Below are 22,734 nucleotides of genomic sequence, written 5' to 3'. Positions count from 1 at the left end.
TTACTCACAGGAGTAAACAGGGGATGGTAGGAATCCAGCACGTGAGGAAACTCGGGCATGAGTTTTAACTTCCTAACGTTGGGAAATGACCATGGCGACACAGGGCCCTGCGAGGCGGGCTGCACCGTGGGCAGCCATGCATGGCTTCACCCGCGCATTGCACCTCCCGTGAGGGCCGGTACCTGATGGCGATGGTGGCACCGCTTCAGGTTCCTGAGAAAACTCAAGTCTAGGAAACTTTTCGGCACAGCACCGGGTAGTCAGGGCATGCTCTCAGTCCCCTGCGGGACTGTGGCCAACGCTTGCCAACTACGGGAGCCGGACAGGTGCAGAACCAAGTCCTTCCCCCAGGGCCCACCACCCGTCGGGCCTCCAGCGGCAGGGATGTGCTGCCAGCCCTGGCGCTGCCCCGCCGTGGCTGCGGGCCCGGGGAGGTCCGGCCGCCAAGACTCCCTCAGCGCGGGCCCCCCCGCCGCCATTTTGCTCCCGCGCCGCCAGCCCAGCCCCGCGCTCGGCGGGGCCCCGCCGCGCCATGATGAGGAGCAGGGCGCTGTGGAGCTGCTGCCTGCAGCTGGCCGCGCTGCCCTCGGCGGCCGGCTGGTCGGGTGGGAGGCCGCAGCCGTTCAACGGCTCCTGCTGGAGAGCGGCGGAGCCGCCGCGCAGGGGGTGGAGCGGCACCATGGAGGAGGAGGAGGAGGAGGACGAGACTCCTCAGGGGCGGCAGCAGCAGCCCGGGAGGTGAGCGGCTCTCCGGGGGCGGGGGTCGCTGCCCCCCGCGCCTTCCTGTGGGCAGGGAGGGACGGAGCGGAGCCGAGCCGAGCGGCGGTGCCCGTCCGGAGGAGAGGCACCTGCCCGACCCGCCGGCTCTGAGGGCGGCCAGGGGCAGGGCAGCCGGGGCAGTGGCAGCCGGGGCAGCGCCGCGCACCTGCTCCGAGCGGGGCTCGATAGACGGTACCGGGGTCCCGCCGGGTGAGTGTGGCGGGGGGGGACCGGGCTGTGCGGCGGCAGGGAGAGAGCTCGGAAAAGTTAGGGGCGGGCGAGGTGGCTGGGGCTGCCCGGCCCCGGAGGAGCGGCGCCGGAGGAGCTGCCCCAGCCGGCGGTCCCCTGCGCTGCCCCGGCCCCTGTGGTGGCTGCCGGCGGGGGGTCGGTGACAAACCGCCACCAGCGCCTGCTGCAGACGGGCTTGGGACGGGGACATCCCTTCGCACCGGGAGAAGGAATTCCTGCAGGAAAAAAGTCCTGCCCCCGCCGCGGCGGGGCTGCCGTTTGCCGGGAACTGACGGTAAAACGCTGCGGTGGCCCTCAGAGAAACAGCTTATGTAATCGCCTCCAAAAAATGCCCTTGATGGAATTGACAGTTTAGTGAGTGTTTTCCTTTGAAGAGGAGACAGGAACAGATGCTTATCGCCAGTGTTTTTTCTGCGTTCTGTAGCGCAAAGTGGAAGATATTAACGAAGTAGTTTAACGTAATTAGTTCAGTCAAATAATCTCAATGATCGGCAATTATCTCTAGTAAGGATTTAGGGAAAGTATTTGCTGAATGTCTTGACGGCATGCAGCTAAGTTCATGTCAAACTTCAGCAGAAATGTTTTTTTCCTAGTGATGATTATGATTTCTTACTCTTCTATTCGCTAGAAGGAGATTATAAAGCAAGTTTTTAGTTTTAAAGGAAAGTACTATTTGTACATGTTTTTTCTTTATTTTTCAAACAAGATCGACTAAAGTGACATAAAAAATTGAAGGTAGTGACAGGATAATTACTTCTTTTTTCTGGAAAAAGACACTTGAAAATAGTCCTGTGGGTTTTATTTAATTATTTTTTTAATTCATAGTAGCTGCTTTTATCATTTAATAAAATAGGAAGCCTGATTCATTTATGGGTAAAACTTTCAGGAATACAACAAGGAGAAGTAAGACTTTTATCTTATTAATGCAAGACTTATTGCAACAGTTGCTTTAGAAATGCCCAAAATGACCTAAAATTGAAATGACTATTATAAAAAGATAATCGGAACTTTGAATACCTTGAGACTGGAAAACCCTACTTGATCCACTTGCTGTGATGGAGAGGTCACGTTCAAGAGAGGAGGAAGTAAGGGATGACAGTGAAACTCTTCCAATACAAGTAACAGTTAATTTGGCTTCAGGTTGGCCCAAATCAGAAGAGATCAGCCTTTTTTAAAAGGAAGCAAATCATTATTATTATTATTTTCTTCACTTGTATTAACTAAGTAGATTTGAGGAATTACCTCAGCAGAATTCTGCTGTTTCCTCAGCCTTTATAAGCTCAAGATTGAACCAAAACTGCTAATTCTCCATTCAGAAATAGCTTTTAAATTCCTTTCTGCAAATGGCAAGGCAATTGTTTCGTCTGTGATGAGAAGAATGGAAATGCTGCCGTATTAATTAGTGTCTTTATATGTAATACCTGCTGTGAAATTGTTTTTTTTCCTTTGGTCACATCTGTAAATCCCTTCCTGATCTCACTAATGTTTTTTTTCATTCGGTTGCTGCAAGCGTGTAGCTTGCAGTATGCTGGCTAGCACTGTATTCAGGGTCCTACTTCTAATACGCTCAGAGCCAGGACCATGGTAAATCGTTTGGTCATCTTGTGTCTAAATGCAGCTTTAAGTAAAAAGCATTTTTCTGTAAACCAGATGTTGCATTTGGGTTGAATATTCTTAGAAAATCTGGGAAAGAAGTTGCGTGCTATTTACTGTTTGCATGTAATATCTTAGTATTTAGCAGCTGTATAAAGAAGGGATGCTTTGGGTTTGAATAGCATACAACTGCACCTGAGCAAATAAACCGTGCAAAACTGTTCAGCAAGGAGAATTGGGCATTACCAAGTGATACTATGAAAACACCTTGCTGCCATTGTGTCCCTACTGTGAAAAACAAGGTTTAATAAGATGTTGCATGAGTGAAAAGTCTAGTTGTAAGAATGTATATCAAGATGTATATCAAGATACTTTTCTTGTGTAAGACCTGTTACCATGGTAGGAGCTGGTAGTGCTACTGTCTGCTGAGTAAGGCTTGTGATAAGATTTCAGTTTTTATTGCTTATAATGTTTGGAAATAGTTTCAGTTGTTTAGGCTGAAATATCCCATGCTGTGGACTGGTTTTTGAGGGAGTGTTTCAGTCAGGTTCAGCTGTTGTGATAATGACGTTGTGGCAGTAACAAGTTGTTTACGTGTGTTTAAATGAAACACTTTGTCCCCTCAAAACACCTACATATTTAGGATGGTGCCTTGAAAATTAGTAGATGGCTCACATTTGTGTTGGAAATGTGCCTCGACTCTTCCATAAGGGAAAAAAAACAACAAACCAAACTACTTTAATATTAACACTTTTGTTGTTGACTAACAACCAAAGCACTTTGCATTTCATTTAGAGCACATGAAGAGACATCATAATCGGGAGTTGTGGGGATAGAGGAGAAGGCTGGTTATATATAGGAAAAAGGTCTGTCAAGAAAAATGTTAACATGTTGTGATGTTTCCGGTTTCATTGGGTATTTGTGTTTTGCTGTGTCTGGTGTTCTACCACTTAAAATTTCTTTTAATGGCTCTGTTTCAGTTTCAGCTGTGGCCAGTTAAAGAACCATAAGGGTGCTGTATCACATACGCTTTCTGGCTTCCCAGTGTGAAGTTCTGGAGATCCAAAACTTTTATATTTGGAAAGGGTGACGACCTTCTAGCTTAACTCCTGTGAAAGGTGGTCTTTGAACAGTTGCATACAAGAAAAAAAATATTTTTCAACAAAGAAAATTTTCTCATTTCCTTTTCTGAACTGACCTGGAAATGTTTTCTTTGGATTTTGGTAAATTTGTAGTTAAATATTACAAACAGCTCTATAAAATCCATATATCTATAGGGTGTGTGTTTATACATACACAGACAGAGGGAGAGAGAATGTTGTTGGGACAAGCAAAAGTTGAGCTTGTGTTGAAATGTAAGTAGATTTAGAAAGAATTTAGGGAAATATTTTTATATTGCAGAGAAATGACATTGGGTCCTATGTGCTTGGACTTTGAACTGAAGAGAGGGAATCAAATAGACAAGCATTTAAATATGTATATAAACAAAATTGTATGACTGTGTATTAACTTAAAAATAAATCTAGTTTAGTGCTTGGGCGTTGCTGCACTTCCTGGACAACTGAGGTTTTATGGGGTTTTAAAGGATTCTTCTCAGTGTGAGTCTAGAGAAAGTTTGCATAGGAGTTTGTTCCTTTCCGGCATGGAGAGAAAAAGAAAATTAAAAGCCTTAGTAAATGAGGTGGAGATAGCAATTTTGCAGTTGCAGACATAAAAGTGCCAGAGTTGATTATAAATTAACTGCTTCAGATACTGCTTTGCCATGTGGACCCTATGGATCAAGGTTTTAACGTGATTTCTATTCACTTTTATGGAAACAGTTCTTGCTTTGCCATTATGGCCATGTACTGCAAATGAAATCAGATTTCTACCATAGTATGTTCAAGTGAAGCCTTAGTTTCATTGTGTGTAGTAGTGTTTATTTTTAGTCATATCTAATTGATGTGAGATGTTAGATTGTAAACCTTTACCCTTGTGATGGAGTGCAAGCTTGTAATATTTTAAAACCTCATTTTAGTTAAGAAAACCTGTGCTAGCAACTTCAGCATTATATAATACCTTAAAATACTAAACCCAAGATGCACAGTCTGTTAATGTGTGGGAGTGGCTAAAGTGTGTTTGTAACTGCTAATCTTTACAGTTTGGTTGTTTTTTCTAACAGTAAACCCCATCCTGGAAAGGTTTGCCTCTGTTATTATCTGTAGTTACATCAGTAGACCAACTGAAACTAATGAACTACTTGTTTGCATAAATACTTACAGGAGTGGAGCTGGTGCCAGAACACTAAAGCTGGGGTCCAGATTCTGTAGCTGGGTTGGTACAAGTTTCATGTTTGCTCTTCTGGAAAAGCTTTATTGAAATTCTGTGCAAGTGTGAAGGGCCATGCATGGAGATTATCATTGCTTTTGGAATGCATGGTTTATCTGCCCAGCTGTTGGCATGTGCTATCTTCTCTTATTTTTCTGTTGATTTTAAAAATTGTCTGCATTTGATTTGTGATCTGGTTGTTGTCTTGTGTACCATAACACAGCTGTAACGCACAAACCTTGCTTCTGTATGTTGTCAGCCTGAGTCCTGCAGAGCAGGTAAGAAAACTTTCATTACAGCTCCTGTGTTTTCAACGTTCTTCCCTATACATTAAGTAGTCATATGAAATTAGTTATTTAGGGAGAGCAAAGTAAAGCTCCTTCTGTTCTGGTGTAGGGAAAATTGACTCCTCCTTTCCTTTGGTGATTGCTTCAGCAATAGCACAGAATTACACAGCTCTTGTGCTTAATCATAATGATAGTCTAGGCTGCTCTTTTAAATGTGATGGCAGCATGCCAAATTTTGGATACTTTGATTCAAGACTGCAGTAAAAGTGGAAGGTAGAGAGCGAAATAACTTAATTTTAATAGGCCTGCATAGCTAAGGATACTGGTTACTGGGTCTGTCATCTCTGTTAATATGCGCGGCCCCTATGGACTGCTACCGTCATAACAGGGATCATAACCTAAACGGAATGTGCACACAACAGAAATCTTCTATAGTATTAAATACAGTTCATAAACATGTTTGGGGATTACAAAGTGCTCATATTGGACAGGGACAGTAAGCTGTGGCACCTGGAAACAAAGGGAAAATAGTTATGTATTGTCCCAGTTTCAGGAAGAGGCATCTTTATGCAGTTGATACAATGCTGATCAGATTTAACCCAGGGTTGAGAAATAACTGGCTCCAGGTACTACTGATAGACCTGACTCCAAAGCCTATTTACATTGGTATCCAGAGGCATATAAGGGTGTAGCTGATAGGCACTCCTAACTGCTATGAATAACTTTCTGTTGGTTTAGTTCCCCTAATGAATGTCAGAGAAGTAGAGGTCGGAATGTGTAGTAACGGGAGTGGGCTGCCTTTTGTGTGGTAGGTAACTACTGAATTTGCTTAGTTATAATATGAAACATCACTGTCGGAGGAGGCAGCCAGAGAGTTTAAGCAGCATCAGTACTAAATGCGAAAGAAACTTTGGATAGGGAATAAATTGAAAATTGAATATATTAAGGGTAGGGGTAATTGTTAACCTAACTTTGTGGTGTATGTAACTGAGCTACTCTGAGTGAATTCTACATGGAGGGTATTTAATGAATTAGGTTTGGTTTCATTATTTTTTTTTTTAATAGCAGCACTGACGTTACTAGCTTTTGTTTACAACAGTATATTCCTCTTCTCACCCTTCCCTCTCCTGGCCAGTTTGTTGGTATAAACACTTGCATGGTTACATAGTGATGCAGGTAAAAATGAAGTCCTTCTCTAGAAGATGGGAAGGTAAGAAGTGACTATCAGCTAGATCAGTTTCTTGAACTAATTCACCATGTGGACACAAATGTTTGTTTTGGCAAGCCTGGGGGAAGAAATGGATTGGCTCATGGTGGTGGCTGCTTAAGTAATACAGCTGTTGTAAGAATATGCCTAACAACAGATGACTATGGATAGATGCTTCACGTTTGTTTTATTTGTAACTAATTTTTTTTCCCCTCTGTTTTCACTAAATAAAACTTTGCTTTGTTTTGCTGTTGATCCTCAAAACTAGATAAGAATGGTAAAGGATTCATCCTAATTCTATGAGGTTGTTTATGGAAAGAGCTATTTCTGTTATCAATTCAGTTATTCATCTTTCTTCAACAGTACGCAAGATCACTGTAGAGTCAGCATACTTACAGTTCTGTTGAGAACAGAGAAGAACTGGTCTGGCAGCCGATAGCTGTGGTATGAAATGGGTACATCCAAGAATGGAAAAAGGCTGTACTAGCATAGATTTTTTGCTTTGTGGATGTTTGGAAAATATGGAAACAGGCCATCACACAGAATCCCAAGATGGCTTGTTAAAATTTCTGCAATGCTTGTTCTTGCCTGCAACTTTTAATGGGAAATCTCAAATAATAAAAGTGTTTATAGATCAGCTAGTTGCAATCTTGAGAGATCTTTGTGTGAAATCCTAAGACCAAGAGTGTCTGGAATAATTGCTGTTGCAACTGCTGTTGCAGACATAAAAAAATATGTATAGTGAAAGAAAACTTCCAAGTTGCGTAGCAGTATATGGTTTGCAGAAAGCTCAGGTTCTTGCTTTGATAAGTCTACAGTGGTATGATGAACAGCCTGAAGTACCGCACAATAGAAGTTTAAATGCATTCAGAATTTTCCAGTCTCAAACTGTTCACTAATTAAAGCAGACAATTTCAGACCTGAAGTAAAAATAAAAGCACAGACAAAACTTAGCTGGCAGTCGTTTGATAGTTGGGTGTGCGGGAGCCTTTTTTCGAAAAAATATTTGCTCCCTAGTGTTTGCGAATTCCTTACCTTTTAGCTGATATCCTTTTTTCTTTTTTTTTTTCAGTTTCAAGCCAAAAAGTGTGCTGTTTGCAGTCCTAAAAAACCATGTATGTTGAAATAAAATTTCTGAGTATTGTAGCATTATATGGCTTGCAGAAAGCTCAGATTCTTGCTCTGGTAAGGTTACAGTGGTGTGATGAAGCACAAACCAAAAGAGTTTGCTAGGAATTGTGTGCTGTCCCTTTTAGGTGATGTGTAGTGCAGCCCAGTTCTGGATGTAGTCTATAGAGAGAGACAGTGATTAGAAATTAACTGAACTTGTTGCTCCAAAACCAGAGAAAATTAAGGCAATTTGGAAAGCTATGGAATGTTTGCAAAGCAAGTGTAAAGTTTTGTGGATGTTGTTGGGTTCCAGTAAACAATTGCTTCATAGTAACTCTTTCTTAAACTTTCTGGCTTAGGGATTTGTTAAGTAAGGACCACGTTTCTGTGTAGAAAAGAAGGATAAATCGGTTCTGGCAGACTTCACAGTTAGTAGTGTGTCTGTGCATGGATGTATGCTTAGTAGGGGGAACTACATCCATTTCAGTTATGGAGTAGTGGATGTTAGAGGAGACCGAGTGGAAAAGGTGAAGACTCACAGAATAGATTTTACGTTGGTGCATTTCTTCTTCAAATAAAGTTAAAATTATTTGGCTTGAAGCTCTACTGTGTTTAAAAGACCATTTAAAAAGAAAAATTTTAATATCAGAGTGCTGCTTGTAATGTTAACGTATCCTGTTTCCAACCTTCTTTTGGAACAGAAAGAGAAAGCATTAAAATGTTTAGTTAAACTTTTAATTATTTTCCTAAATAAACAGAAGACTCAAAGCCAAAATAGTAGTATCCAAGTTTTCACTTACGTAAGCAATGCTAAAATAAACAATTGACCCCAAACCTGTTGTCTAAGGGCTATATCCCGTTTATAGGTGTAAGCCTGTTTACTGGGACATAAAACATGGGTTTTCTGTGCCATGTCCTGCCTGATCTAAAACTTCTCTCTTGCTTTGTGGATTACTAGAGGACCCTTCGCATTTGGTGCTGGAATAACAGTTACGTTAGATTTCATCTTATTCATCAGACAGTGGTGTTCTTCCCCTCTGTCTAGAGTACCTTCTGGCCTCATGGATTTGGGATGACTAATGGTCTCCTTTAGTAGTTTCTATGTCTTGGTCCATTTCCTGTTCAGTTGAAACAGTAAAGCATCTCTGAGCACAGAGAGGGTGGTTGTGTTGCATCTTGCCAGAGTCCCTCTTACAAATGGTGGCAATCTGCTTGCCCTTCTTTGGGGGTAAGTCACCTCATCCTGAAGGATGAGTTCCATCTGTTAAGAAAACAGTTTATTACTTGTCAGTAGAATAGTACTTTTCCTCTGTGTTTAAAAGTGTGAAAAATAGAAGATTTCTTGTGGAACCTTACAGTAACAAATATTCACCAAGGATGTGACCGCTTCCCCCTGCCCCTCCCAAGTGAGCACAACTCTACTCCAGTTTTATTTTGGTGCCTGTATTGCTCATAATTTGGCTGGCAATCCAGTGCTTAAATTTATTTCTCAAGTGCCAAACTATTATTTTTTTGAGGGGAAGAATTCAGGAAAGCTGGACGAAAAATCAGCTCATTTCTGATTGTGTATTTTCTAATATTTAAAATATACCTGCCGAATCTCCTTGTCTGTAGAGGCTTTTTTTTGCAAAAGGATAAGAATCTCCATGGACTAATAACCAGCTGAGTTTTATTTTAAGCTAATGATTCCTGGCTTTCGAGAAATGATCATCTACCTCTTTTTTTTTTTAATTAGAAAAATTAGATTTCTTTTACTGTATTCCATTAATATTCTAGGATATATTTTGCCAGTTTAAATGAAACGGAAATGAACTGGCAAGATTGATACTTCAAAGGAATCTACATTTCATCAGGAATACTTTGTCAGTTAATTGTTTGTAAATGTGTCCCTTTCTTATGCATGTAAAAGGGTTTAAAGTATTCTGTGAGCACTGAGGTCTTTTATCCCTTCAGTTGCTTATGGAATACTAATGAAAGTAATGTATGTGCATCATGTGGAAAATATGTTGGCAGACAGATACCTGCAGTGCCTTAAAAGTTTTGGCATTGTCTTTGTTTAATCAGCGTAGTTGATCCCTACTTCCCCCAGAGGTTTATACTTTCAGAATAAGATCAAAGGTTTATATGAAAATTTAAGCAAAAGTAGAATTCGCCTATTTTAGAGATGAATGAATAGATAAACAGAAGCTTAAAAATAAAACCTTAGGCACTACAGTCTCTAATATAAAATGTCTTGTAGGAACAATAATTACAGTAGTTATATATATTTAAAAATAAGACATCTGAGATGTTAGCAGAAGAATTTCCTGGAATTAAGTACCTATCTGATTAAACTTTTGTGATTTGTTTTCATGATGCTTTCTAGAAGAGTAGATGTTTTATGCTGTGTCTGCGTGCTTTGCTAAATTAATAAGCTGACTTGGCATTGAAAATGCTCTTTGAGGAATGCCAAAAAAAACCCCAAAAGCTCTTAAGTTAAAGTAACAGTTAAAATATCCATTGACATTTTTGGAGTATTCTGTCTGTCTTTTTGTGGCACTGATTCTTTTTGTTACCATTTATGTCTACTTAAAATGGTATAGAGCAAGTTGGGTGGCTCTTCCCGTTGAAGGCTGATTACAGTAAAGATTTAGTGGAATAGAGAAAAAAGCCTAGGAGTACCAACTATTAAATTAAAATTATGATGCAGATGTGGTAGCTTATTGCTAAATAGAAAATACATAAATGGAGTGCTTTTAGTAAAACCATGAGGAAACTAGAGTACAAAGTAATTATATTTAGACAAGATTATGACCAAAATTCTATCAGTGATGTTTTCTGAGCATTGTTCTTGCTTCTTTATCAGAAGTGAAATTTGATGTGTTAATATTTTATCTCTACTGTATGGCAAAATAATGGTTATTTTGTTAGGAAAATTTCACAATATTTATCAATTGTCATATCTTTGCAACTGACACCATACTTTGTGTTGAGTAATGGGTTGCTGCTGAAATAGCAGGGATGGGCGCTGCATTTGCAGTTGGAGCATCACCAGTAAATACGTTTGGGTCCAGTTTGATAACACTTCTTATATGTGTGTAAATCTTAGCTGTAATGTTGCAGTGACAATATATTTATTTTTCCCTGTAATTATGAATGTATGAGGGGCACAATGAGTTACACAATTTCTAAGAAAACTTTAATACTGTTCTCTGAAAATAATTTTTGAGTGGGCTGACTTTGGTACATCAACACAGTGCTTCTCATATGAGTATACAGCTAAAGTTTGAGTATCTGAGTTAATGAAATAGTAGGTAGGCTAAAACACGTGGTGGAGAGTTTTCCAGAGGACAAACTTCACAATTTCTTATTAAAAATTATTCCTGCACCTAAGCAGTATATCATGCTGTCTGTTCATTACTGCTCACCTTCTAGTTTTTATCAGATAGAGTTTGTAAGTACCAGAAAGTTGTGCACTCTTTAAAATAGCAACGTAAAAAAACCCAAACTGTCAGAACAATATATTTACTTCCAACTGAAATGCTGAAAGCAAATATAGAAACTGAAGCATTTAGCTTCAACTGAATTGCTTCAGCAACTCTTAAAATAAAATAGGGATATTTGTTTTTTCTACTTCGGTTATAATGAGATCAATAGGACTCCATATTTCTAAACTCTGCAACACTTTAAGTGCAGTTTGGAATGAGAGACTCTGAGACTACTGAGATTGCAGTTTTCTAAGAAATGTGCCAGAATTGTGACTTTATAGAAATAAGCTTTTCTCAGTTATTTTTCACTTTTTTTTTTTATATTTCACAATAGAATTAAGAACAAACGTTGCAGCCATGATTTATTTGAGATATTCCAATTTTCTGTGACCTTCCACTAGTCAGTTCAATGTGTATCAAAATTGTATTTGAAACAGTTGCTGTTATTGTAATAAGCTTTTCCTTCATTTTGGACAAAATAGGAAATAAGACCAAATGCCTTTTGTGTTCTGACTTCCTCATGTATCTGCATCTTGTTGGTAGAAGTAATATGTTTATTAATGCTACATGAGACTGCTGTTCTTACTACAAAGCAAAATCACTGTATAGGCAAATCCTAAGGTATTGTGTAGTCCCAGTGTCTCTTGGACAGGTTAGCAGGATTGTATTACATCAGGCACTAAATGTCATAAGTTTCAGAAGGAACTTACTATTCTTCCAAAATGTAAATTAAGGAACCCTTCCCCCTCACGCTTGCAGTTGGTAGATAATAGTGTTAGTATCTGAAGCTGTGCATACCGGGGAGTAAAATTCTGCCTGAGCTACAAAGAGTCTACATGTCTACTTGTCACAGCATGTTTTTGAAGTCTTTTGTGTCATAGCGACTGTTTTAAAAGCATATTTTGTTGAGGAAAAAATACAGTAGATCATAAAACAAGAAGGGCACACTTGTTTCTGATGTGTGTGAGAACACTCAGTCTTATGAATGTTGATGTTAGTCCAAGAAAAGATTAATTTAAAATCTATTTTAGTTCTCCTCAAAAAGATATGGATAAGAAAACGGATGAAGAGCAGCCTTTGACTCCGGGCAACCAGTACCCTAAAGAAGCAGTGAGGAAACGTCAGAATTCGGGTCGAGGTTCCAGGGGCAGCGATTCTTCCAGGGCCTCCAGGAAAAGCTTCAGGCTGGACTACAGATTAGAAGAGGATGTAACTAAATCAAAGAGAGGCAAAGATGGGAAATTTGTCAACCCGTGGCCAACATGGAAATCGCCAACCTTGCCAAATATTTTGAAATGGTCCCTAATGGAAAAGAATAACAGCAATGTGCCATGCTCAAAGCAGGTAAATACTTGCATGTTTTGTGTTCTTAATTTAGATTGGTTTTACCTCTGCTCTAATCAATAAAATAGGACAATTTCTAACTAATACTTACTAGGCATCTTTTGAAGTCTTTGAGTGTTGTTTTTCTGATTTTTATTATCACTTTATTCTTTTCAAAAGGTGGGCTAATACTTTCTTCTTATTTAATTTTTTTCTCCTGTTAGTTCCGTACCTTTTGATTTGTCCAGCTCAGTTTATATTCGCAAAAACAACAAAAATGGCCTCCTAGCTCAATCATAAACTACAATTACATGCTTTCCTTTTCCTATTTCCTAAGGAAAAAATTACACCCTTTTTCCTTTTCCTTGCTTTTCCTAAGGCAATAGGTGTTGCCTTATGAAGCGTACTACTAACACCATTCATATTGGTTGAAATAGCAGTGGCATATCTCCTTTTAAAAAATTTTCCGTTTTCCAGACTGCCATTTACTACATATGTTTTATATTTTCATAAAAATGTACTAAATAGTTGCAGTCATTTACTTATGGAAGTGTGTGCAAATCTATGTTTCTCTATTTCAGTACACCATGAGAAAAAAATGCATATGTTAAAACTAACTTGAGAAAGTATTTGTAGTAAAGGATTAAAGGTACAGTGCCAGTTTACTGGGAAACACCGTTATTTGTTCTTGGTGTATGGCTTCTGCCAGGTATTATATATAAAGAAAAAGGTGGGGGAAGCAACCTCTAAGAGAAGCTTCTTTTCCATGAAGAGTAAGTAATGGATATTGGAAAGCCACAGGTTATCTTTGTAGCCACAACAAGTGCTAAGATGGCTACAGTTTTGACAGTTATGATTACTTCTCAGTGTATTTTCTAGTGTGTTGACTGCACTTTGGAAAAGCGTGCTGAAGGGTGCATAACCAGGAAAAGCATTTTTGAACAAATAGGTGTTAATAATGCTTTTAAGCATCCAAGAAAGCATGCATAAGCTATTTATCACAGTCAGCGTTTAGCAGAGAGCTTACACTTTTCATTTGTATCTTATGTGAATTACCTGTGAAGGAAGGAATTTGATCAGCTTTATGGACAGGAAAGCCATTTTACTTTTTAACACATGATAGTCAGAGGTTTGGGGATTTCTTTGAGGTTATGTGGCACAGAACATGTTTAAGGGAGAAGTAAATCTTGGCTGTAATTGTTCTATAATAATAATAATAAATTGACTTCAGAAAGGAGCACAGCAAACCTATCTCAGTCTTGGGATCCCTTCTGACAATTTACTGTTTTAAATTCGGTGTCCTGCTTCTGGGCATTATCTGCACCTTGTAGTAGTAACAGCAGTTGTGCCTCAGTGTGTACAGCTTCCTAGGCAGTGTGCTGCATCATGATACTTTGGCCACATTTGTGTAAAATTCACGCCTTGGCATTTTCAATTGCCTTTGACTGCTGCCCTGTTCTGTATGTGTGCAATAGGCTTTGTATCTTGCCAGCATCAGTCAGAAACCTGGTTAGTGACTGAAGTACGTAGCAGGCAGTGCTAAGGTGTACTACTGAGTGCAGAATATACAGCTGTCTGATGGCAGCGGAGAACTGCTGCACTCCCCTTTAATTTACAGATTAACCCTGCAATAAAGGATGATTACAAAGAAATGTACACTGTACCAGTTGTAAAGCTGTCTCTCTGACCCAGTTGGGATTAATTTTGGACTAATGTTATTGCTTTGCTTATGAAATTTTTTAATTAAGTGCTTGCAATTATTGAGGATCTCAGTGAAGTAAACCAGAAATAGAAAAACCTAGATAGAGATCAATGCACTGCACTTCTTGAGTGCTCAGCCATTTCAATGCTTGTTCCAGCTGTGTTTGCTCCACACCTAAATCAACCTGTAAAGTGCTTCTGAGCTTGTTTAAAATTCAAACTAAGGGCTCAATCCTTTATTTAGCACTGCTAGATAGCATGTCCTTCAAGCAGACTCCCACTTCAGTTTCCACATTTGAGTGTGCCTACTGATACTCTGCTATGCTGGGCAGGTTCAGTTTATCTGTAGCAAGTGCTTTGCATATATTAAAAAAAAAAAAAAAAAAAGCAGCATATTATCCAGGATATGTATATTTCACTGTGTAAAAGCTATATGTATTATAATCACGCCTTCAAAACATGCCTGTATCGTTTTCCAGAATGCATAGACTTGCATTTTCATTACAGGCTTTATTAACAACTTTTTTTATCAGTGCTGTTGGAGTATCTTTAATTGTTAGTTGTTGCATCAATGATTTAGATTGTTCTCATTTCTGTAAAATCCAGTGGTATTCCAGTATGCACTAAGCGCCAAAAATCCTAAGCTAATTAGGTAGTCTTACCAAAGCCCGTCATGTGTTTCTTCTTGCTTTGCATTAGGAAGGAAAGAAGAACATGGGAGGGGGGAAGGGGCACAGCAGGAGTAATTTTTATATTACTCCAGTGATGAAGATAAGACAGTATTAGGCATATTTTGCTTCTGTTGGGAGCTGATTTGACATTAATGCCACGTTTCAAAGATCTATTATAATTTTTGTAGTCTTAATGTGTTTCTGGTTAGTCTGACAGAGAACAAAATGTACTATAGCAGGATAAAGGTTCCATAAGATTATGTATTTTTTTCATTATCCTGTTGTATGAGTTTTAAGAATTTCATATGACATATACTGCCAACAGAAATTGTGCTTTAGTTTGAAATTTTATTAATTGAGTAATGAGTCCTTATTGCTGTAAAAGGTAATTTTGGGGATTTTAGCGTACTTTGGTAAAATATTAAAAAAAAAAAAAAAAAACAAACCAACCAAAACACAGAAAACCCCAAACCCCATGCATTGAGAAATCATTTTTTTTAGCTGTTTCCCTGTGTGATTTACTATGGTTATGACTATATATTTACTATGATATGACTATGAAGCAGTGTGCCCAGGTGGCCAAGAAGGCCAACAGCATCCTAGCCTGTATCAGGAATAGTGTGGTGAGCCGGACTAGGGAAGTGATCATCCCCCTGTACTCGGCACTGGTGAGGCCCCACCTCGAGTACTGCGTTCAGTTTTGGGCCCCTCGCTACAAGAGGGACATTGAGGTGTTGGAGCGTGTCCAGAGAAGGGCTACAAAGCTGGTGAGGGGCCTGGAGGACAAACCTTATGAAGAACGACTGAGGGAGCTGGGGTTGTTTAGCCTGGAGAAGAGGAGGCTGAGGGGAGACCTTATCACCCTCTACAACTACCTGAAAGGAGGTTGTAGAGAGATGGGGGCTGACCTCTTCTCCCTGGTGACAAGTGATAGGACGAGGGGAAACGGGTTCAAGTTACGTCAGGGGAGGTTTAGATTAGATATTAGGAGACATTTTTTCACTGAAAGGGTTATTAAACATTGGAATAGGCTGCCCAGGGAGGTGATGGATTCACCATCTCTGGAGGTGTTTAAAAAAAGGGTAGATGGGGCACTTAGGGACACGGTTTAGAAGTGGCTCTTGTCAGGGTAGGCTAAAGGTTGGACTCAATGATCTTAAAGGTCCCTTCCAACCTCAACAATTCTATGATTCTATGATTCTAAATTGCATTATGACAATTAATTATTAAAATCCATATCTGAGTTTAATTTCCTTGATATAATCTGATTTGTTGACTTAACCACATGTAATTTGGTGGGTTTTACTAATTTCCATTTTTGAGTATTATGTTAGTTTTGTGGATCTTCACTCTCTTAATTCACGTGTCACAATATTACACACTCTGTGGTTCACATTTCTCCTGTCAGTTGTCCCCTTGTACTTAGAATGAAATAGAGATAAGAAAGTGACATTTCTTTCTCAGAGAAGCAGCAGTTTGTCTCAGTCTAATACTCATACTTCGTCTGTTCTTGTATGAATTAAGTGATTGTATTGTACTGTATTGTATATTCAGTTTTATAAAAGGTTATCTATTTCTTGTCCCTGGAGATAGTAATGAAACTTCTTCAGCAGACATGTTTTGTCCATTAGCTCTCAGAAAAAGCAATTTCATTAATATTTCATTACTTACAGTTGGACTGCAAGGTGGGTGGTGTGTTTGTTTTTTCCCAACATATGCCCTCCAAATCAATAAAATACTGTGGAGAAAGTAACTTTCCTGAAGCTGTCAGGACTGATTTAGCAAGGGAAATCCTGAACTCCTAAACTGTCACAGCATCAGCTGGGCTTTTAAGGGAGCGGGAGGTTAGCTCTGTATAAGCTCACCAATAGCACTAATCTGCTATCCTGGACCTAGAGATTGAGAGCAGCAACCGTGATAAGGAGACTCGGATGAGGAACCAGAATTGCTGGGGCATCTGTGATTACCAGGGAGAGAAGAGTGTCGGGAGTCTGTAGAAGGTGCCTAATGTAGGAAAATTCTTCTCAAGTGATGTGAGGAGTTCAGACCAGAACTCTTTGTGAGGAGAGCCTGAGCCACACTGGTCAGGAGCCGTGACAAGATTTTTTTGTTTGGTTGTTTTTTTTAATAGGAAGACTCTTTATTACAAATAAAGCTGCATAAGCATCTCAACCAAACTGCAATGAAGAGTGTAACTCCTGTTCAAAATGAGAGAATGAGCAGTGGTTTGATGATGAGTTTTGGTAGATAGTTTACAGCCGTGGCTTCCTTTGTGCCAACTGTCCTCTTGAGGCTGCATGTAGAGTCAAATTTGGAAGCCGATTGAGCTGAAAGCTGTCTATTTTCCTCCTCTGGATTAATGTCCAGCTGGATCAGTTCTCTGACCAGTCAGATTTGCGTGGGGACTGCGTAAGCATTGAGGCTGGAACAAGAGGGCAGGTGGGGGAAGGTTTCCATAACTTTGTACACCGGAGTATGGTTTTAGGTTGACTTAAGTAACTCACAGGACTGCATCCTAAACATACACGGAGATCACGTAGTGATTTATTCAGTAATAATTAAACTTTAATTACCTAGAAGGCTTCAATAAAACATTGCGAGAATCATAGCTAAGTGCCTAAAGGACTGTCTTAAAAAAAAGAGATCTGCATTTTAGTTTGTGTTTTACGAATGTTCATTGAATTATTGGCAGGATGGAAAGAGAGAATGGTAAAAGCTAACATTAGCCAAGTGAGGTTAACCTCCACGTGCTACTTCTATACATAATGGAGAGAGAGTGTCTGCTAAATGCGAATAGAACAGAGCTTTTGTGGAATGCTGTTGGGAAGGTTGCATTCTCTCTTATCCCCGGGTTTGTGACTTATTTGTGGTAGGACTTCGGGGATGCATCATTTAGTTGCACAAGTTAAATTTGAGCATTTGTTACAGTAACCGTGTGTGTGTGTGTGTGTATATATATATACACACACACACTTTTCCAGGTCGGGAAGGCCAACCAATTGCAAAGCCTTTCCCGGGATGTTGTTAGCGCCTTGCAGACTCTCTCTCTCTCTATTAGTAGGTCTCCTGGCCTGGTGAGTTACTCTCGAGCTCTCCCTTCTATCTCTTGACAAAGAAGTGAAAACGTTACAAAAACCTAAGATGAAATTAGGAGGGAAATTAGCTGGGGAAAATGGTAATTAAAAAAGCATCTGTTTTGTGTTGCAGTTCTCTGGTTGCCTAAAAATATAAGCAAAATGCAAGTCTTGACTGTAACGATTTGTGCCTTGTATGCAGTTTTTGTTCCGTGGCCAAGTACATTCTGAAATCTCTCATGCATATTGTGTTCTTTTTTGCTAGGAACTCGATAAAGAGCTTCCAGTGTTAAAACCTTACTTTGTTCAAAAGCCAGAACTTGCTGGGAAGACAGGAACTGGTATGCGAGTCACGTGGTTGGGACATGCCTCAGTTATGGTGGAAATGGATGAACTTATATTTCTTACTGACCCAATCTTCAGCCAGCGAGCATCCCCTACTCAGCTGATGGGTCCCAAGCGCTTCCGAGGACCTCCGTGCACAGTAGAGCAGCTCCCCAAAATAGACGCAGTCATGATCAGCCACACCCATTATGATCATTTGGACTACAACACTGTAACGAGTTTAAATGAACGCTTTGGGAGTGAGCTGCGCTGGTTTGTGCCTCTGGGGCTCTTGGACTGGATGCAGAGATGTGGTTGTGAGAACGTGATTGAACTGGATTGGTGGGAAGAGAACTGCGTCCCTGGTCACGATGCGGTAACTTTTGTCTTCACCCCTTCTCAACATTGGTGCAAAAGGACTGCGACAGATGATAACAAGGTTCTTTGGGGCAGCTGGTCTGTCTTGGGACCTTGGAATAGGTTTTTCTTTTCAGGAGATACTGGATACTGTGTTGCTTTTGAACAGATAGGTAAAAGGTTTGGACCTTTTGATCTTGCAGCCATCCCCATTGGAGCGTATGAGCCAAGGTATGAGAATCAAAGTTTGATCAAAGTACGTAAATGAAATTATATAGTGGTGACAACAAAATACAGCCAGAAGTGAAAACTGTAGGTATACTCATATTAAGATTTTACAATAGAATATAGAGGCAAAAGAAGGAAATTGCTGAATGACAAAAAAAAGCAGGCAATCGGACAATGGAGCTGTAATGTCTAGGATAGTGGCCTGTGTATGTGTGGTGTTCTTGGGGGCGGTATGTGTGTTTCTGCAGTCTTTCTGCAGCACAGCAAGGATGAATCAGCTGACTTTCTTCCATGAAAGATGTTGAGTAAAAAATCTGGAATTACTTGTGTGGCTCTTTCTTTTAAGTAGCATCGTATCCAGGCCATCTATATGCATGCAATTTGCAGCATTTTTCTCTTTCTTCAGTCCTTACTCTGTTTTTGCAACTTATCTGGAGATAAAGATGAATCCTTTATAGAGCGTGAAAGATCTGTTTGTTTAAGCATCTGTATCCTACTTATGACAGGGTATCTAAACTTTTAGATGATAACACTCATATAATGCTGGAAGCAGAGCATATATAGGCTGGGAAAGGAAGATAGGAATCAGAATAATGTGGTAAAAATCTGGTATCTTTCAAGAATTGCCAGGTTCTCTCTTCTGCTTTACCACTTGTTCCCTTAGGCTGTCTTCTGAAGTACACATTTTTGGTGTGTGCTGCTAGCACGACGTTTTTTCAGGGATGGATTTAAATCTACAGCCTTAATGCCTCAAGGCACTAGTAATATGTCCTTACACTATTAAAAATATAGATAAGAAAAAACTCCCGACATTTGAAAAGAGGAGTGAAATACATGAAGTGCTGTTTTGTGGGTATGTTGGTATATTCCAGCTTGTTGATTTTGAGTGTTCTGTATGTTGTTCAGATGTATGTCCTCCATATTTTTTTTATTAGGTGAGCACGGGTTTTTTTGGTTTTTTTTTTTTTTTTAGATTCTTTGCAACTTACTCAATGGAAGTAAAGAAGAAATCTTGTACTGAATTAGGTGACACAAAAACATTTGCTTTGTGTTTTGGTAGGTGGTTTATGAAATACCAGCATGTGGATCCCGAAGAAGCAGTAAGAATCCATATTGACGTTCAAGCAAAGAAGTCTGTAGCAATTCACTGGGGGACCTTTGCTTTAGCAAATGAGGTAAATTTCAACACTATCCACGAGTTCAGATTTCCTGAGCATGCAGTCATTAATAAAGCTTTGTTCTTGCAGTTTAACCTAGGTATCTGTGAATGTATACTTAAAATGTAAATTTGTAGGAGTGAAAAGTTGTTATGTACTGTAGTTAAAAACAGTGCTGCAGCTAAAAACAGCACTCAGCTTTTCATAACCAATTACATAAAATATTTCCGTGGTTAAGGTTGATTTGAAAGTACAGAGTTATTGAAACAAATGTGGAGGATTTCTGACATCCAAAAGCTGATGAACACGAAAGGTGGGGACACATATGCAATAATAAAAGTAAACTCAGCAGTGTATCACTTGGAGACAGAATTGCATGCTTGTAGGTCAATACAGTATTTATTAATCTGTCTAGTAAATAAATTTAATAGTATCTTTGATAATTGATTTATAGTTAAATACCAGCAAGAATATGAAAACCTGAGTTATTTGGAGTTGCTGATTTTTTTTTATTTTTTTTATTCCTCCTCCCCCACCAAGTCCCCAGTTCTAATAAGGAGGTTACCCAGGTACCTTAACAGTGACTTGCTAGAGCAGGGTAAGTTTAGATTAGACATTAGGAAGAAGTTCTTTACAATGAGGGTGGTGAGACACTGGGACAGGTTGCCCAGAGAGCTGGTGGAGGCCCCACCCCTGCAGACATTCAAGGCCAGGCTTGATGAGGCTCTGAGCAACCTGATCTAGTTAAAGACGTCCCTGGTTACTGCAGGGGTGTTGGACTAGATGACCTTTAAAGGTCCCTTCCAACCCAACGCATTCTATGACTTAAAATGCAGTGAAAGGGAAGTATCTACATCTACTTCGATACACCTCGTCTGGCAGCTGTTTTTCAACTTTATCTTTGCATCATCTGCACCATTTTATCTTATAATTCGGTCCTGATGCTGTTAGCTATCTTCACCTGGTAAGTCGTGTTTTCTTTAACTTGGATAAAACATTTTCTGTACACAATGCTTCTGATTAGCTGTGTCACTAGTGCCCATGGTACAAATGCTATTGTGAGTTTAGAAGCACAAAAACGTGGATGATTTCTCCCTGACGATGCCTTTTCTGAAATGTAACAAATATCATGAAGTAGCTTCAGGGCAACCTCGTTGAAGCAACACTAGTTTTTAAACAGTAAAACTGACAACTTTGTTTTACTGAACGAGAGAAAGCGCCATCTGCTGAGCTGCCAACCCTTCCTCCTCACTGTATTTCTGCTTCTAAGGGATCTAGTTCAAAACATTGAAGACAACTGAATTTTGGATGATAGGTTGTACCTTGCTAGTTACTCTACAACTGTATATCAGCATTCTTATCGTTTAAAAACTGAAAATGAAACTAAAGATTTTAATTTGACAAATATATATACCCTTCCTTTTTAGGTAACCTCTAAAATGTAAACCATTTCCTGTTTGGAGCAGTGATACTCACTCTTTCCCCCGAATGCTGCAGTGGTATATTCTTCCCTCATGTTATCTTTATTTTTCCAGTATTACTTGGATCCTCCAGTTAAACTGAATGAAGCTCTTGAAAGATACGGCTTGAAAAAAGAAGACTTCTTTGTCTTAAACCACGGAGAATCACGGGATTTGAGTACAAATGATGGGTTTGAATAACGAAACAGCAGTTCCTTGTAAGCCTTGTTTGATTTGAACTAGTAACTCATGTTACAAAGACTAATATGATGTAGTTACAAAGTAATTTTTTGGAATGGATTGGATTTTTAGATGCCAGGTTTGTCAGTTTCAGAACTAAAACTTGCATACCAATTTCATGACAAATTTTACTAGTTATATTGTTTATAAATTTTGAGAGGTGACCTAAAAATTGGCTAATATATATGGTATTGTCTGGAAATAACTTTTAGTTTCAACTCTTATGTACACCACTGATAAATTACTGGTTTTTTAAAAAACTTCATCTTACCTACACCAGCAATAATAACCTCAGCACAGGATGTATTCTTAGAGTTAATGGCTGACTTGAATTCCTCATTGTTAGAATGTCATCTCCCACTTGTTAGTCATTAATCTTCAGATTATGCCCTGTACCTTGATAGCTTCACTGTATGTTTTGTGGGGTGGAGTCTTCCAATACAGCTGTGTTGTTAAAGCACAAGCGCAGTAAAATAGTTATGCTTCTACATTTTCATATATTGAACCACGAAAGCTGAATTTTACAATGATCTAAAGAAATGTGCCTTTTAAAGAGAGAGATAATTTAATATTGCATCACTGATGCAATATTGTAAAACCTACTGCTGGCCAGAGTATCTGCACACTTTCATTGTTTTGTCAATATTTTTAAGTTAGGCCTGAATGTGTCCACAGTAACTTTCTTGTCAAATGCAGTACATGAAATGGAAGAATCCCTTAATGGCGCTTGCCTTTGCATTGACTCAGTCTATTATTAAGGGGTTTTTGTTTGTGGTTTTTTTTTTAAGTGAAAAGTCTTAAGCAAGGGCTGTGGTATTTTTCTCTTACAGCTTCCCTATAGTTTTAAAGTTGAATGAGAGATTACAACACTGTTCAGCATTGTAAAACTTGGCTAAATGTATCTGTATCAAATTGCCATGCTAATTTACAGAATTAAAGCCTATTGTTGCCAATAAAAAGGGTTGTTATTCTCCTTCATAATTCATTGGCAAATAATTTTTTTTTTGTTCATGATTTGTTTTGGTCTATGGGATACGTGTATTTTTTTGCTCTTGCTGTGCATTACATTTTATGTTCATGCTCCATGAAGATAAATAAAAAAGACACATTATTTCCCCGCAATTTAAAGACATGAACTTCTAGCAACTAATTAAAACCAGTTAATGAGATTTCATGCTAGCAGCAAACAAGTAATCTTTTAACTGTTGACAGTTACCTTT

At 39.3% G+C, this 22,734-nt stretch overlaps 1 protein-coding gene across 4 annotated transcripts; it reads left to right on the top strand.

Annotated features, from left to right (window-relative positions):
* The first annotated feature begins 372 nt into the window (after positions 1–372).
* NAPEPLD (N-acyl phosphatidylethanolamine phospholipase D) lies at positions 373–22,473 on the top strand. Of its 4 annotated transcripts, none has more exons than XM_074572329.1 (6): positions 538–738; positions 4,863–4,914; positions 12,011–12,323; positions 18,014–18,660; positions 19,718–19,832; positions 21,350–22,473. In XM_074572329.1, exons 3-6 carry the CDS (start codon positions 12,027–12,029, stop codon positions 21,473–21,475), a joined length of 1,185 nt encoding a protein of 394 aa, XP_074428430.1. In that variant the 5' UTR covers positions 538–738; positions 4,863–4,914; positions 12,011–12,026; the 3' UTR covers positions 21,476–22,473. The 4 variants fall into 4 exon arrangements, with proteins under 4 accessions (XP_074428342.1, XP_074428430.1, XP_074428526.1 ...); XM_074572425.1 differs by lacking the exon at positions 538–738 and adding an exon at positions 753–969; XM_074572241.1 differs by lacking the exon at positions 4,863–4,914 and having other exon boundaries at positions 373–738.
* The last annotated feature ends 261 nt before the right edge of the window (positions 22,474–22,734 follow it).

This window comes from Larus michahellis, chromosome 1, assembly GCF_964199755.1.
Source record: "Larus michahellis chromosome 1, bLarMic1.1, whole genome shotgun sequence".
NCBI classification, from domain to species: Eukaryota; Metazoa; Chordata; class Aves; order Charadriiformes; family Laridae; genus Larus; species Larus michahellis.
The sequence above is the reverse complement of the archived record's forward strand: the minus strand, read 5'-3'. Positions and strand labels throughout refer to the sequence as shown.